This window comes from Pimephales promelas, chromosome 1 (assembly GCF_988280905.1).
Source record: "Pimephales promelas chromosome 1, fPimPro1.hap1.1, whole genome shotgun sequence".
NCBI classification, from domain to species: domain Eukaryota; kingdom Metazoa; phylum Chordata; class Actinopteri; order Cypriniformes; family Leuciscidae; genus Pimephales; species Pimephales promelas.
In genome coordinates this window covers 38,657,087-38,673,560 of record NC_142769.1, presented here as the reverse complement: position 1 = coordinate 38,673,560, position 16,474 = coordinate 38,657,087, and the positions used below count along the sequence as shown (strand labels likewise).

General features: G+C 40.4%; 1 protein-coding gene and 1 long non-coding RNA gene across 2 annotated transcripts in view; one reads left to right on the top strand and one right to left on the bottom strand.

Moving 5' to 3' along the window:
- zanl (zonadhesin, like) overlaps positions 1–16,474 on the top strand; it is a 38,386-nt gene that overhangs the window by 11,213 nt on the left and 10,699 nt on the right. Inside the window, exons 25-65 of the mRNA XM_039656294.2 lie at positions 10–179; positions 559–761; positions 892–1,033; positions 1,349–1,542; positions 1,635–1,779; positions 1,874–2,118; positions 2,229–2,377; positions 2,470–2,598; positions 2,710–2,845; positions 2,939–3,080; positions 3,211–3,407; positions 3,512–3,650; positions 4,076–4,192; positions 4,417–4,541; positions 4,812–4,957; positions 5,182–5,325; positions 5,708–5,815; positions 5,925–6,094; positions 6,474–6,676; positions 6,807–6,948; positions 7,264–7,457; positions 7,550–7,694; positions 7,789–8,033; positions 8,144–8,292; positions 8,385–8,513; positions 8,625–8,760; positions 8,854–8,995; positions 9,126–9,322; positions 9,427–9,565; positions 9,991–10,107; positions 10,332–10,456; positions 10,706–10,851; positions 11,851–11,994; positions 12,434–12,541; positions 12,650–12,819; positions 13,224–13,426; positions 14,755–14,896; positions 15,056–15,303; positions 15,404–15,581; positions 15,704–15,812; positions 15,940–16,034. Of these exons, the coding sequence (XP_039512228.2) occupies positions 10–179; positions 559–761; positions 892–1,033; positions 1,349–1,542; positions 1,635–1,779; positions 1,874–2,118; positions 2,229–2,377; positions 2,470–2,598; positions 2,710–2,845; positions 2,939–3,080; positions 3,211–3,407; positions 3,512–3,650; positions 4,076–4,192; positions 4,417–4,541; positions 4,812–4,957; positions 5,182–5,325; positions 5,708–5,815; positions 5,925–6,094; positions 6,474–6,676; positions 6,807–6,948; positions 7,264–7,457; positions 7,550–7,694; positions 7,789–8,033; positions 8,144–8,292; positions 8,385–8,513; positions 8,625–8,760; positions 8,854–8,995; positions 9,126–9,322; positions 9,427–9,565; positions 9,991–10,107; positions 10,332–10,456; positions 10,706–10,851; positions 11,851–11,994; positions 12,434–12,541; positions 12,650–12,819; positions 13,224–13,426; positions 14,755–14,896; positions 15,056–15,303; positions 15,404–15,581; positions 15,704–15,812; positions 15,940–16,034 (6,407 nt within the window). The remainder of the gene's footprint in view (positions 1–9; positions 180–558; positions 762–891; positions 1,034–1,348; positions 1,543–1,634; positions 1,780–1,873; positions 2,119–2,228; positions 2,378–2,469; positions 2,599–2,709; positions 2,846–2,938; positions 3,081–3,210; positions 3,408–3,511; positions 3,651–4,075; positions 4,193–4,416; positions 4,542–4,811; positions 4,958–5,181; positions 5,326–5,707; positions 5,816–5,924; positions 6,095–6,473; positions 6,677–6,806; positions 6,949–7,263; positions 7,458–7,549; positions 7,695–7,788; positions 8,034–8,143; positions 8,293–8,384; positions 8,514–8,624; positions 8,761–8,853; positions 8,996–9,125; positions 9,323–9,426; positions 9,566–9,990; positions 10,108–10,331; positions 10,457–10,705; positions 10,852–11,850; positions 11,995–12,433; positions 12,542–12,649; positions 12,820–13,223; positions 13,427–14,754; positions 14,897–15,055; positions 15,304–15,403; positions 15,582–15,703; positions 15,813–15,939; positions 16,035–16,474) is intronic.
- LOC148998472 (uncharacterized) lies at positions 7,579–15,485 on the bottom strand. Its single transcript, XR_016165465.1, has 2 exons — positions 15,384–15,485; positions 7,579–10,511 (listed from the first exon to the last, which is right to left on the bottom strand). It is a non-coding gene; the product is annotated as an uncharacterized LOC148998472 (long non-coding RNA).

Below are 16,474 nucleotides of genomic sequence, written 5' to 3'. Positions count from 1 at the left end.
TCCTCACAGGGACTGTATAAGTGTGGTGGACCCGCTGCCTTTCTTCCAGAGCTGTGTGTTTGATATGTGCCGTTATCAAGGGCTGCAGCAGGCCCTTTGTGACCAGCTTCAAGCTTACACTGATGCTTGCCTGAGTGCAGGTGCACCTGTCCACCAGTGGAGGGAGCCAGACTTCTGCCGTGAGTCAGACTCTCTTATAGGTTGTATCTTATCGCACAGTGTATGGTGTTTTAATATTACAGGAGTACAATTTGGCAACTTACATCCATGCGAGAATAACATTTCACATTCCCAGTGACAAGCCTGCTTTAAACTTTCTCTAATGCAGAATATTAATTATTGACATGTAGTTCTGGAGGTTGGAAAAAGACAGCTAGAGTCGATTACTTATGTTAGCTTTAGTCTTTTCGCTTTTATTATTTATTAGACTTCTATGACAGTAATGCCATCACTGAGGGAAGAGGACATGAGACTGGGAAACTACATACACCACATTGCATCCTCACTTCAGCCATAATTTCACAGTCATTTACTGATGCTTACCCTTCTTTTCTACAGCTCTGGTATGTCCTCCGAACAGCCATTACTCCATATGTGTGAGCTCCTGTCCGGAGACATGTCTGGGTATCAATGGCCCACAGGGCTGCAGTGAGAAGTGTGTAGAGGGCTGTGAGTGCGACCCTGGCTTCATCCTCAGTGACAACAAATGTGTTCCTGTTAAAGACTGTGGCTGTGTGGACCCCTCAGGCTCTTACCACCCAGTGAGTTTAAAACCAGGGTCGACCCGTGGGCTTCTGGAGATTATGAAAATAAGATGCAAAACTTTGATTTCAACATTCATGAAACCACTCCAGAAATGACAGACATTCCTCTTATTGTGGCCATGTTTAGGTGAATGAGAGCTGGTATCTGGACGGCTGTAAGCAGAAGTGTACCTGTCAGGGTGGAGGAACTATTCAGTGTTACGACACCAGCTGTCTTCCTAATGAGAGTTGCCAACTTGAAGATGGAGACTATGTCTGCAAACCAATCGGTAACAATTATAGTACTGCTTTGTACATAATAATGTTTTAAGCACATGACATGTACGGGTACATTTATTTACACACATTAGCACATCCTGAATATAGACACATGCAGTTATACACAAACCAGTTAAAACTTCTGACAGATCGGGAACTTGAATTTCTAGATTAATTTTTATCTTTCTCAACAATTTGTTTTGTCTCTATTGATGCTCATTGCCTCCTCTGATAATAAAGTAGATCACTTCATGAGTACCTGCTCCTGCTATATCAGGAAATGATAAGATTTGTACAGCTAAACAACTCTTAATGTGTTCCAACAGTGAATTGCCCTCCAGACTCTGAATACATTGATTGCGGCCCAGCCTGTATTCCTTCCTGCGCAGAACCCTCCACCAACTGCTCTGGTTCTTGTATCAGCGGCTGCTTCTGTAAACCAGGATTTGTTTTCCGTGGCCGGCGCTGTGTTCCTATTGAGCAGTGTGGGTGCCTGGATGAAGAAAACAATTACTATGAGGTACAAGATTTGTCATTGATGTGGGGCTGTATTTTTATCCATTTCTGGGACCTAAGCCTTTGCTCAAAACTTTGTTCTGTATTTACACTCAGCCTGGTGAGATCATTTTTGGAAATGGCTGTTCCAAGTTTTGTCGTTGTGCTGGCAACTACACTTTCGACTGTGTGGACAACAGCTGTGACCCTGTGACAGAAGAATGTCGGGAGGTTGGTGGAGTACATGGCTGCTACCCTAAAGGTAATGTACAAAACAACATCAACAATATTCCAACAATATTGAACTATTTTTTTGAAAATTAAATCTTTGACATCCAAATATTTTTCATTCACAGGAACTTCCACATGTATTTCTTCTGGTGACCCCCATTACACCACCTTTGATAAGCAGCGATACGACTTCATGGGAAACTGTTCTTATCTGATGTCTGAACCTTGTAACAGCACAGATGTGCCTTACTTTGCTGTATACACGGACAATGAGAATCGCTACAACAATCCTCATATCAGCTATGTAAAAGCTGTTCATGTCCATGCGCTGGGAGTGATTGTGTCCATTCTGAAAGGAGGAACTGTGCAGGTAAGAGAAAAGAACATTAATTTCAACATTACTGCTAATGTACATATACTGTAGACATCTTATTTAGAGGCACATTCAAATGGACAGATCTGTTTTCTGACTTTTCTCAGGTCAATGGTACCAAAGTGAACATTCCTCTGAGTCCTGTCACTGGTGTTGACATTTTTATGTCTGGCAAGCACTACACAGTGGTCTTGAACTTTGGAGTTACCGTACGTTACGATGGAAACCACTTTATGGACATTAAAGTTATCAAGGAGTGAGTATGGTTCTAATAAAAGTCTTTTTTTAATAACTATTACAACTTGATCCACTTTTAAATGTTTCTACATGCTTGTGATCATGTTACAGCTATGAGGACAAACTTTGTGGACTGTGTGGGGACTACAACGGAGACCCTAAGGATGACTTCCAGACCCCGACTGGTGAACTGGTCCAAAACCCCAATGACTTTGGCCACAGCTGGAACACAGACCCTGAGTAAGGCGATATGCAATGCACACACTGTTAGTCCTAAAAGACTCATCTACAGTAAGTATGCTATCTATTAATTCATATCATAGATGACTTAACTTTGATTGTGCCTTTCAGGTGTAACAAGTCAGAGGTCGAACCAACCCCATGTACAGATGCTGAGCAGGAGTTGTATGAAGGGCCTGCTTACTGTGGTCTCATATTGGACAGCAATGGTCCATTTGCTGCTTGCCATCCAAAAGTCAACCCAAATGTGAGTGAAGTCAAGTCAGATTATTTGAAATGCTTTAGTGTGTAATTTTAACCATATAAAAGATGCTTACAGTTCTTAACCCTGTGTGTATAGGGTTTCTTCCAAGACTGTTTGTTTGACGTGTGTGAGCTGGATGGAGCTCAATCTGCATTGTGTGAAGCAATAGAGTCGTATGTCAACGAATGTCAGGACCGTGGCGTCACAATTGAACCCTGGAGAAACAGCACCTTCTGTCGTATGTCTGAAATATACATATTCCTCAACCATAAACTCTAACAAAAACTGCTGACATCAATGGCTTGTACTATTTCTCATACTGTCAGTGAAGTTTATGACTAGCAATAAAACACATTCTTCTTCTCCAGCTCTGAAATGCCCACCCAACAGTCATTTTGAGTCATGCACCCCAATTTGCCAACCTTCCTGTAACCCAATTCCACCAAATATGTGCACTGGGCCTTGTTCTGAAGGATGTGTTTGTGACCCTGGATACATCCTCAGTGCTGGCCAGTGTGTGAAAGAAGACACATGCGGCTGCCAGCATGAGGGAAATTATTATCAGGTGAGGAAACTGTATGTTGTATCATTTAGGACAGTGATGGTTTGTTAGTCAATCAAGTAATATTTTTCATCAACCTAACATATTTCTTCTCTGCATGGATTTAGCCAGGTGACGAGTTCTACACCAAGGACTGTGATCTACTGTGCAAGTGTAACCCCCCGTTCGTTTCCTGTAGTGCTGCTGACTGTCCACCAAAGGAACAATGTGGAGTACAGGATGGTGTAATTGGGTGTTACCCAGAAGGTGAGAACCATAGTTAGGTAAACTCAGTAAGGGCATTTCCATTCACTTTTCATCCATCCATCAACTTTCAGTCAGCCTAAAGCAATAATTGACTTTTTTTAGTGTCTGCCCTAAAAATCATACAAGTCCAGTTTTACAATGTTAAAAGTGTTAAAAGCTATGTTAAAAGCTAACAAATTTAGATATTAGCTCGGCTTTGTCCAGCATGTATATGCATTAATAAGACAACAACTGGTCTATGCTTATATAATACCATACCATTGTAGTAGGATATTGTATTACATTTAAACAGATTATTACATCACAACTTTTTATTACATACGAAAAGTATATCCGACATTATACTATTGCACTTTACACAAACTTTAGCACTTAAAGGATGGTTGATGTATTTAAAAATACTTAATCTTTTTACAATCCCCCAGGATCTCAAGACTGTATTATCTCTGGTGACCCTCATTATAACACCTTTGATGGCAAATACTACAGCTTCATGGGCACTTGCACCTACACTCTGGCCCGCACCTGTCAAAACAACACTGGTAAGCAATGGCCAAAACCATGTTAAAACCATCCACAATCAGCAGTGACATTAGAATGCTTTGGTCATCTGTAGGTGTTATGGAGAAACAAAAAAATACTGACATTCTTAATATTGATTCAATGTACATTAAATCTTCCCAAAATTAACTTAAAAACTGAAGTTTAAATAAGATTCTAAGTGTACAGCTTTAAAATAACTATTTTACTCTCTCCTGGTCTGAAGGCCCCTGGTTCTCCATAGAGGGTAAAAATGAAGAGAGAGGAATTTCTGGTGTTTCTTACCTGAGGAAACTGTACGTGACTGTTGATGGTGTCACTGTGACAATGATGAAAAACCAGAGAACTCTGGTCAGTATCCACAGCAGCTGCCATCATTAAACCACCACTGAAATCCTTCTGTAATCTTGAAATGAAGAATTGAGACAAATAAAATATGATTTAGTCTCTCTTAGATTATGGAATCAAGTAAAATAAAGACAGTAGTTTTGAGACACTCCTCTTAGCCAAAATATTTTCTTTCAGTTGTTCCTAATCTGTTCATAATCACATTTCTTCTAGTCAAAGATAACATTAGTCTTCAATCCATCTCTATTGTTTATCTCTTTTTCACACATCCAGGTAAATGGACTAAGGGTGTCCCTCCCCCACTCGCCATCTCCGCTCATTTCTCTGTCTCTTGCTGGCCAATATGTAATCCTCACAACTTCGTTTGGCCTGGAGGTGAAGTGGGACGGCAACCATTACGCCAAGATCTCTGTTCCCAGGTACTAAAACTCTGAAAACAGCCTCATTGAAATAGATACACAGTGCATAACTCTGACCTGAAATATTTGTCAGGAAACACTAAGATCCATCATGATTATTAAGGTTTATAGAACTTGAGTAAATCCTGCAAAAGAAACATCAAAAAGTGTCTCTAGACTAGAGAAACGGACATCTTTACATTAATCTCTCTTTCTTTTTTCATCTCTGTCTCTCATTTGATCAGTTCCTACTATGACCAGATGTGTGGCCTGTGTGGGGACTACGATGGAAACCCTAATAATGACTTCACTAAGCCTGATGGCTCCCAATCTGACAGCTCACATCAGTTTGGTGACAGCTGGCAAACTGATGAGGATGAGGATGCAACGTCAGTACCTCTTTCTTTTCTTCATTTTATCAACTGCACATGCAGGTGTAATAGATTTAGGCCAGTAAAAGCGGTGTCTGTAAACCTCACTCCCCTAACCTCAAGAGGCATGTTAGCAACTGATGCTAGGCTGCTGCCATTAGCGTCCTTGTTAGCGCACCCACCTCCCACACCGGTTTGAATCCCGCACTAGTGACTGATGATAGAGTCTGCGATCTTAAGTGTCCTTGTTTGCACGCCCGCCTCTCAGACCAGAGACCCCGGTTCAAATTCCACTTGAAGTGGGTTGAATAGGACCGGTCACACAGGCAACACAATGTTTTGTGGTCGATTGAGGTTGAATTAGGTCGATTTAATATGTTCTGTGATGTTGTGTTTTCAGGTGCAAGCCTGACCCTGGACCTCAACCACCCTGTGATCCTGTGCTGGAGGGTGTGGTGTCAAACCCAGAGAACTGTGGGAAAATAACTGACACAAATGGACCTTTTAGGTTAGGATTTACCAAACTATGACATTTCCATATACTGTTAATAAACAATGATGAAAAACTTTTAAGTGCTTAAACACTGTACAATTTCTCTTACATTTGCTCCTCACAGGGACTGTATAAGTGTGGTGGACCCGCTGCCTTTCTTCCAGAGCTGTGTGTTTGATATGTGCCGTTATCAAGGGCTGCAGCAGGCCCTTTGTGACCAGCTTCAAGCTTACACTGATGCTTGCCTGAGTGCAGGTGCACCTGTCCACCAGTGGAGGGAGCCAGACTTCTGCCGTGAGTCAGACTCTCTTATAGGTTGTATCTTATCGCACAGTGTATGGTGTTTTAATATTACAGGAGTACAATTTGGCAACTTACATCCATGCGAGAATAACATTTCACATTCCCAGTGACAAGCCTGCTTTAAACTTTCTCTAATGCAGAATATTAATTATTGACATGTAGTTCTGGAGGTTGGAAAAAGACAGCTAGAGTCGATTACTTATGTTAGCTTTAGTCTTTTCGCTTTTATTATTTATTAGACTTCTATGACAGTAATGCCATCACTGAGGGAAGAGGACATGAGACTGGGAAACTACATACACCACATTGCATCCTCACTTCAGCCATAATTTCACAGTCATTTACTGATGCTTACCCTTCTTTTCTACAGCTCTGGTATGTCCTCCGAACAGCCATTACTCCATATGTGTGAGCTCCTGTCCGGAGACATGTCTGGGTATCAATGGCCCACAGGGCTGCAGTGAGAAGTGTGTAGAGGGCTGTGAGTGCGACCCTGGCTTCATCCTCAGTGACAACAAATGTGTTCCTGTTAAAGACTGTGGCTGTGTGGACCCCTCAGGCTCTTACCACCCAGTGAGTTTAAAACCAGGGTCGACCCGTGGGCTTCTGGAGATTATGAAAATAAGATGCAAAACTTTGATTTCAACATTCATGAAACCACTCCAGAAATGACAGACATTCCTCTTATTGTGGCCATGTTTAGGTGAATGAGAGCTGGTATCTGGACGGCTGTAAGCAGAAGTGTACCTGTCAGGGTGGAGGAACTATTCAGTGTTACGACACCAGCTGTCTTCCTAATGAGAGTTGCCAACTTGAAGATGGAGACTATGTCTGCAAACCAATCGGTAACAATTATAGTACTGCTTTGTACATAATAATGTTTTAAGCACATGACATGTACGGGTACATTTATTTACACACATTAGCACATCCTGAATATAGACACATGCAGTTATACACAAACCAGTTAAAACTTCTGACAGATCGGGAACTTGAATTTCTAGATTAATTTTTATCTTTCTCAACAATTTGTTTTGTCTCTATTGATGCTCATTGCCTCCTCTGATAATAAAGTAGATCACTTCATGAGTACCTGCTCCTGCTATATCAGGAAATGATAAGATTTGTACAGCTAAACAACTCTTAATGTGTTCCAACAGTGAATTGCCCTCCAGACTCTGAATACATTGATTGCGGCCCAGCCTGTATTCCTTCCTGCGCAGAACCCTCCACCAACTGCTCTGGTTCTTGTATCAGCGGCTGCTTCTGTAAACCAGGATTTGTTTTCCGTGGCCGGCGCTGTGTTCCTATTGAGCAGTGTGGGTGCCTGGATGAAGAAAACAATTACTATGAGGTACAAGATTTGTCATTGATGTGGGGCTGTATTTTTATCCATTTCTGGGACCTAAGCCTTTGCTCAAAACTTTGTTCTGTATTTACACTCAGCCTGGTGAGATCATTTTTGGAAATGGCTGTTCCAAGTTTTGTCGTTGTGCTGGCAACTACACTTTCGACTGTGTGGACAACAGCTGTGACCCTGTGACAGAAGAATGTCGGGAGGTTGGTGGAGTACATGGCTGCTACCCTAAAGGTAATGTACAAAACAACATCAACAATATTCCAACAATATTGAACTATTTTTTTGAAAATTAAATCTTTGACATCCAAATATTTTTCATTCACAGGAACTTCCACATGTATTTCTTCTGGTGACCCCCATTACACCACCTTTGATAAGCAGCGATACGACTTCATGGGAAACTGTTCTTATCTGATGTCTGAACCTTGTAACAGCACAGATGTGCCTTACTTTGCTGTATACACGGACAATGAGAATCGCTACAACAATCCTCATATCAGCTATGTAAAAGCTGTTCATGTCCATGCGCTGGGAGTGATTGTGTCCATTCTGAAAGGAGGAACTGTGCAGGTAAGAGAAAAGAACATTAATTTCAACATTACTGCTAATGTACATATACTGTAGACATCTTATTTAGAGGCACATTCAAATGGACAGATCTGTTTTCTGACTTTTCTCAGGTCAATGGTACCAAAGTGAACATTCCTCTGAGTCCTGTCACTGGTGTTGACATTTTTATGTCTGGCAAGCACTACACAGTGGTCTTGAACTTTGGAGTTACCGTACGTTACGATGGAAACCACTTTATGGACATTAAAGTTATCAAGGAGTGAGTATGGTTCTAATAAAAGTCTTTTTTTAATAACTATTACAACTTGATCCACTTTTAAATGTTTCTACATGCTTGTGATCATGTTACAGCTATGAGGACAAACTTTGTGGACTGTGTGGGGACTACAACGGAGACCCTAAGGATGACTTCCAGACCCCGACTGGTGAACTGGTCCAAAACCCCAATGACTTTGGCCACAGCTGGAACACAGACCCTGAGTAAGGCGATATGCAATGCACACACTGTTAGTCCTAAAAGACTCATCTACAGTAAGTATGCTATCTATTAATTCATATCATAGATGACTTAACTTTGATTGTGCCTTTCAGGTGTAACAAGTCAGAGGTCGAACCAACCCCATGTACAGATGCTGAGCAGGAGTTGTATGAAGGGCCTGCTTACTGTGGTCTCATATTGGACAGCAATGGTCCATTTGCTGCTTGCCATCCAAAAGTCAACCCAAATGTGAGTGAAGTCAAGTCAGATTATTTGAAATGCTTTAGTGTGTAATTTTAACCATATAAAAGATGCTTACAGTTCTTAACCCTGTGTGTATAGGGTTTCTTCCAAGACTGTTTGTTTGACGTGTGTGAGCTGGATGGAGCTCAATCTGCATTGTGTGAAGCAATAGAGTCGTATGTCAACGAATGTCAGGACCGTGGCGTCACAATTGAACCCTGGAGAAACAGCACCTTCTGTCGTATGTCTGAAATATACATATTCCTCAACCATAAACTCTAACAAAAACTGCTGACATCAATGGCTTGTACTATTTCTCATACTGTCAGTGAAGTTTATGACTAGCAATAAAACACATTCTTCTTCTCCAGCTCTGAAATGCCCACCCAACAGTCATTTTGAGTCATGCACCCCAATTTGCCAACCTTCCTGTAACCCAATTCCACCAAATATGTGCACTGGGCCTTGTTCTGAAGGATGTGTTTGTGACCCTGGATACATCCTCAGTGCTGGCCAGTGTGTGAAAGAAGACACATGCGGCTGCCAGCATGAGGGAAATTATTATCAGGTGAGGAAACTGTATGTTGTATCATTTAGGACAGTGATGGTTTGTTAGTCAATCAAGTAATATTTTTCATCAACCTAACATATTTCTTCTCTGCATGGATTTAGCCAGGTGACGAGTTCTACACCAAGGACTGTGATCTACTGTGCAAGTGTAACCCCCCGTTCGTTTCCTGTAGTGCTGCTGACTGTCCACCAAAGGAACAATGTGGAGTACAGGATGGTGTAATTGGGTGTTACCCAGAAGGTGAGAACCATAGTTAGGTAAACTCAGTAAGGGCATTTCCATTCACTTTTCATCCATCCATCAACTTTCAGTCAGCCTAAAGCAATAATTGACTTTTTTTAGTGTCTGCCCTAAAAATCATACAAGTCCAGTTTTACAATGTTAAAAGTGTTAAAAGCTATGTTAAAAGCTAACAAATTTAGATATTAGCTCGGCTTTGTCCAGCATGTATATGCATTAATAAGACAACAACTGGTCTATGCTTATATAATACCATACCATTGTAGTAGGATATTGTATTACATTTAAACAGATTATTACATCACAACTTTTTATTACATACGAAAAGTATATCCGACATTATACTATTGCACTTTACACAAACTTTAGCACTTAAAGGATGGTTGATGTATTTAAAAATACTTAATCTTTTTACAATCCCCCAGGATCTCAAGACTGTATTATCTCTGGTGACCCTCATTATAACACCTTTGATGGCAAATACTACAGCTTCATGGGCACTTGCACCTACACTCTGGCCCGCACCTGTCAAAACAACACTGGTAAGCAATGGCCAAAACCATGTTAAAACCATCCACAATCAGCAGTGACATTAGAATGCTTTGGTCATCTGTAGGTGTTATGGAGAAACAAAAAAATACTGACATTCTTAATATTGATTCAATGTACATTAAATCTTCCCAAAATTAACTTAAAAACTGAAGTTTAAATAAGATTCTAAGTGTACAGCTTTAAAATAACTATTTTACTCTCTCCTGGTCTGAAGGCCCCTGGTTCTCCATAGAGGGTAAAAATGAAGAGAGAGGAATTTCTGGTGTTTCTTACCTGAGGAAACTGTACGTGACTGTTGATGGTGTCACTGTGACAATGATGAAAAACCAGAGAACCCTGGTCAGTATCCACAGCAGCTGCCATCATTAAACCACCACTGAAATCCTTCTGTAATCTTGAAATGAAGAATTGAGACAAATAAAATATGATTTAGTCTCTCTTAGATTATGGAGACTAAATTTACTATTATATCCTCTTATCCAAAATTTTCAGTTGTTCCTAATCTGTTCATAATCACATTTCTTCTTGTCAAAGATAAAATTAGTCTTCAATCCATCTCTATTGTTTATCTCTTTTTCACACATCCAGGTAAATGGACTCAGGGTGTCCCTCCCCCACTCGCCATCTCCGCTCATTTCTCTGTCTCTTGCTGGCCAATATGTAATCCTCACAACTTCGTTTGGCCTGGAGGTGAAGTGGGACGGCAACCATTACGCCAAGATCTCTGTTCCCAGGTACTAAAACTCTGAAAACAGCCTCATTGAAATAGATACACAGTACATAACTCTGACCTGAAGTATGATCCACTATGAAACACTAAGATCCACCATGATTCTTAGTTAACCCCAAAATTTAAATTTTGTCATTCATTTCTCACCATCATGTCGTTCCAAACCCGTAACACTTTTGTTTATCTTCAGAACACAAATGAAGATCTTTTTAATTAAATCTGACAGCTTTCTGTCCCTCTATGGGCTTTATGCCCAGCTGCACTACTTCCTGAACTTCAGAATTGATTCATTCAGGTGTGCTTGACCTCAGTAGTCATGGCAACAATAATCAGACACACCTGAATGAATCAATTTGGCCAATAATGGCAGACAGGAAACAAGAAGCTGGCTGAAGTTCAGGAAGTAGTGCAGCTGGGCATAAAGCCAATTGACAGCCTACACACAATTACCGCCTTCAAGTCCCAGAAAGGTAGTAATCCATGTGACTCCAGTGGATGAACCTGGTTATGAAGTGACGTGAGTGCTTTCTTTGCACCAAAAAAATTAATTTACCACTCTATTTATAAAATATTAACGTCTAAAGCTCGGCCATGTAACAACACCCGCTCTCGCGTCAACACGCAAGCACCATGGTGCTCTCGTGAACAGGGGTTGGAGATTCATATTTTGTAAATAAAGTGGTAAATGTGGGGTTTTTTGATGTCTTTACTATCTTTCTGGGGGTTTAAAGTTGCGTAGACTGTCAATGGAGCGACAGAAAGCTCTCAGATTTCATTAAAAGATGTTCATTTGTGTTTTGAAGATGAATGAAAGTCTTATGTGTTTGGAACGACATGATGGTGAGAAATGAATGACAGAATTTTCATTCTTGGGTGAACTAACCCTTTAAAGGTTATAGGATTTGAGTAAATCCCACAAAAGAAAAAAAATCTAAAACCATCTCTGGGGAAATGAACATCTTAATATTAATCCCTCTCGCTTTGTTCTTCTCTTACTCATCAGTTCCTACTATGACCAGATGTGTGGCCTGTGTGGGGACTACGATGGAAACCCTAATAATGACTTCACTAAGCCTGATGGCTCCCAATCTGACAGCTCACATCAGTTTGGTGACAGCTGGCAAACTGATGAGGATGAGGATGCAACGTCAGTACCTCTTTCTTTTCTTCATTTTATCAACTGCACATGCAGGTGAAATAGATTTAGGCCAGTAAGAGCGGTGTCCGTAAACCTCACTCCCCTAGCCTCAAGAGGCATGTTAGAGACTGATGCTAGGCTGCTGCAATTAGCGTCCTTGTTAGCGCACCCAGGTCAAATAGGACAGGTTACATTTGGTGCAGTTGAAACAGATAAGAGTGAGGTTTAGGGGAGCGAGTGTAACGCATGTATGGCCAGTAAGAGCTGTGTGTGTAATCCTCACTCTTCTGGCACACTAGTGACTAATGATAAAGTCTGCGATCCTCTCACACTAGAGACCCTGGTTCAAATCCCACTTGAAGTGGGTTGAATAGGACCAGTCACACAGGCAACACAATGTTTTGAGGATTAGGTTGATTTCATATGTTCTATGATGTTGTGTTTTCAGGTGCAAGCCTGACCCTGGACCTCAACCACCCTGTGATCCTTTGCTGGAGGGTGTGGTGTCAAACCCAGAGAATTGTGGGAAAATAACTGACACAAATGGACCTTTTAGGTTAGGATTTACCAAACTATGACATTTCCAAATACTGTTAATAAACAATGATGAAAACTTTTAAGTGCTTAAACACTGTACAATTTCTCTTACATTTGCTCCTCACAGGGACTGTATAAGTGTGGTGGACCCGCTGCCTTTCTTCCAGAGCTGTGTGTTTGATATGTGCCGTTATCAAGGGCTGCAGCAGGCCCTTTGTGACCAGCTTCAAGCTTACACTGATGCTTGCCTGAGTGCAGGTGCACCTGTCCACCAGTGGAGGGAGCCAGGCTTCTGCCGTGAGTCATACTCACATGTCTCATATTGCTTTAAGTGTTGAATGGATTGAGAATACGATAAAGCAGCAAAAATTGGCAACTTGCATCTGTGCAAGAATAACATTGCATACTCCCAGTGAAGCCAGCTTTCAGCTCTCTCTAATGCACAAAATAAATTATTGAAGTAAATGCAGTTCAGGAGGTTGAAATAGGACAGCTATCTGAACACTTATGTTAACTTTAGCCTGTTTGTTTTTATTATTTATGAAGCTTTTATGCCTTTAAAGGCCAGAGGGGTAGAGACAGGAATGCTGTCACATGGCGATGGGGACATGAGACTGGGAAACTACATACTCCACAATGCATCCGCACTTTAACCATATTTTCACCAACAGTTCATAATGTTTTTCTTCATTTTTCTACAGCTCTGGTATGTCCTCCGAACAGCCATTACTCCATATGTGTGAGCTCCTGTCCGGAGACATGTCTGGGTATCAATGGCCCTCAGGGCTGCAGTGAGAAGTGTGTAGAGGGCTGTGAGTGCGACCCTGGCTTCATCCTCAGTGACAACAAATGTGTTCCTGCTAAAGACTGTGGCTGTGTGGACCCCTCAGGCTCTTACCACCCAGTAAGTTTAAAACCAGGGCCGACCCGTGGGCTTCTGGGGCCATGGACGAGATTATGAAAATAATTGTCATAATTTTAATCAAAACATCCACAAAACCACTGCAACCAGGACAGGTTATTTTAAAAGTCTAAAAATGTCCCATGTTCTCAGATCATCCATGATGTTATTGATGTATTTCTCTGTTAATGAGGTCTTATACAATATTTTTAGAAACTTTAGTTTGCATATTACTTCGTAATTTTTTTTTTCCTTACTTCGACATTTTTCATAGTTTTTCAAGTGTCATATTATTCTTCAGAAAACGTGACAAACACATTGTGTATGTCATTAAAAATACTTTAAACACTAGACAGCAAGAGCACCAACTCAAAAAGCCACACTATAAGATTTGTCATGACTTAACGCACTCAGCACATTTGAAACAATACTGTGATTAATGCTGTACACAAGTTCCCAGCCATGCACTGCGACATGAATAAATTATGCACATCAATACTTTAATGGAGATTGTTTTGCTGTATTCTGTTTTATTTATGCTGCTGCTGTTGTTGTGTTTGTCACTTTCAGATATTTTATTGGAATTAACTAGACAAAGTATAAAATTTAAAATAGACAGTTATTTAAAATAGACAGCTATTAGAATTAGACTTAAAATGGATGGTTATATCAGACATTATAATAAAGGTAAAGCAAATATTTGGTCGACTGGATGTTTTAACGAAAAGGTTGAGTAAATAATTCAACAACACAACGGCTGCATCGGAAAGCTGAAATATGCCAATTATAACCAACGACAGAGAAATAATGCTGCGTCTGCTATGCAAGACGCGGCTTAATACAATGATCGTATCACATTCCGCAAAGTCATTAGTTGCGTTCATTCAAATTTAGTGGTGCCCTGAAGGCCGGTTGTTGTATCAAAGTACCACATGAGCGATTCAAAAGCATACGGAGCCATCTGCTCTCTAATCGCTCTCACGGTACTTTGATGTCATACACCGATCGGTCTGTGCAGCGCCTCTTCAAGTCGAACACACCTATTGCCTGATAGGGCAATTTGCCTAAGTTGTCTAAGCTTTTGGACGCAGCCAGTTAGACGCTTTTCGTTACCTACTGGCATAACACAGTCACTGAACAAATCATTTGGCTAAATTAACCTTTTTGGGGAACCGATCAAATGAATCGAGTCACTGGGACAAATCAAAATCCACTCTATTAGTGTTTATGTAGTCTATAGGATTTATTTAATTAATATAAGGAGTTCATGTTTTAAAAGAGGAAATGTGGTTGATGTTTTAACTCATTCCTCTCAATGTGGCCATGTTTAGGTGAATGAGAGCTGGTATCTGGAGGGCTGTACTCAGAAGTGTACATGTCAGGGTGGAGGAACTATTCAGTGTTACAACACTAGCTGTCTTCCTACTGAGAGTTGCCAACTTCAAGATGGAGACTATGTCTGCAAACCACTTGGTAACAAAATATACTGGTTTACACTTTACACAGTTTTTAGCATATGTACTGGTATATTTGTTTAAACATCTTTTCACATACACACGTGCAGTTCTGCACAAACCTGTTGAGACATGGAGCTCATATTTTTTTTGTCTCCACATTTTTATCTCTTTTAAGGTACAGGCATTTGCTCTGTTTCTGGTGACCCTCATTATAACTCCTTTGATAATAAAGTACATCACTTCATGGGCGCCTGCTCCTACACCCTAACTAAGCCCTGTAATGAGACCTCCGGCTTGCCATACTTTTCTGTGGAGACACAGAACGAGCACAGAGACAATAATAAGAAAGTATCTTATGTAAGATCTGTTATCATCAATGTCCATGACACAAAGGTCATTTTGGGCAAGGGTCGCAAAGTTCAGGTAAGGGACATTTCTGAGATTTGTGAGATCTATATAACAGATTAGAGAAGATCAGAACTGTGGTGCATACGTAAGCTTACCTTCTTCCTACGTCCTGCAGGTGAATGGAGTTCAGGTCACTGTGCCTGTCACACTTCCAAACGGTATCAAGATCTTCCTAAGTGGCACATTTGTGGTGCTTGACACAGACTTTGGATTGCGTGTCCGTTTTGATGGAAATCACCATGCAGATGTTACCCTGCCTTCCTCCTACAGCGGACTGTTATGTGGACTCTGTGGTAAAGACTGCAAATTCAATTATCCCACTGTATTGATGATTATAATGAAGACTCAAGAGCTCAAGAGTTGCTACTAACCAAATATTAATAGTCTTATATTAAATTATGATTACATATTACAGGAAACTTCAATGATAATCCTAATGATGACAACATCAAGCCAGATGGAAAGCCAACAGACAGCACCAATGAGCTTGGAGAGAGCTGGCAGGTGCCCGATGATAGACCCGAGTAAGTTAAAAGCAAATTTGACTGTGTGCTGCACCAGTAATAGTATGGTTTTGTTCAGTTTTTTATATAAATATGCTCTTTTTATCAATGAAGCTTTAATCATTCATGCCTTTCGTATCTCACATAGCTGTACTCATGGCGGAGGAGACATTGAATGTGATGATAAGATCCAGAGTGAAGCTACAAAACCTACTAGCTGTGGCATGATCACCGATCCAAATGGTGGGACACACATACACTCAAACTTACATTTAAAACACTTTGATAATGTGGTCACTGATCAAATACATAAAACATTTAAAAGACTTTATCAAAATTTAAAGTTTCTGTTGTATTTTTCGTAGGTGTTTTTGTTTAATTTGTTTCTTATTCACTATGTGCTTTTTCCCCCCCAAATAATTTCAAATAAGCATATGAATTGGTTGCTGGATATAATCATTTAACAGTGTTTGGGACTTAGTGTTATTTTTCTCAATCACCAATTATTGTCCACTTTGTTCCCCTCAGGTTGGATTGTTTGTTATACTTAGAACGTGTGGCTTATGCAAGAATTATTATAGTTAACTTAAATTTAAAAAAAAATAATTAACTGAAATAAATCAAAATATATATATAAAAAAACCTTTAGTTTAATAGTCTATTTTAAAAAACCTTTAGTCTAA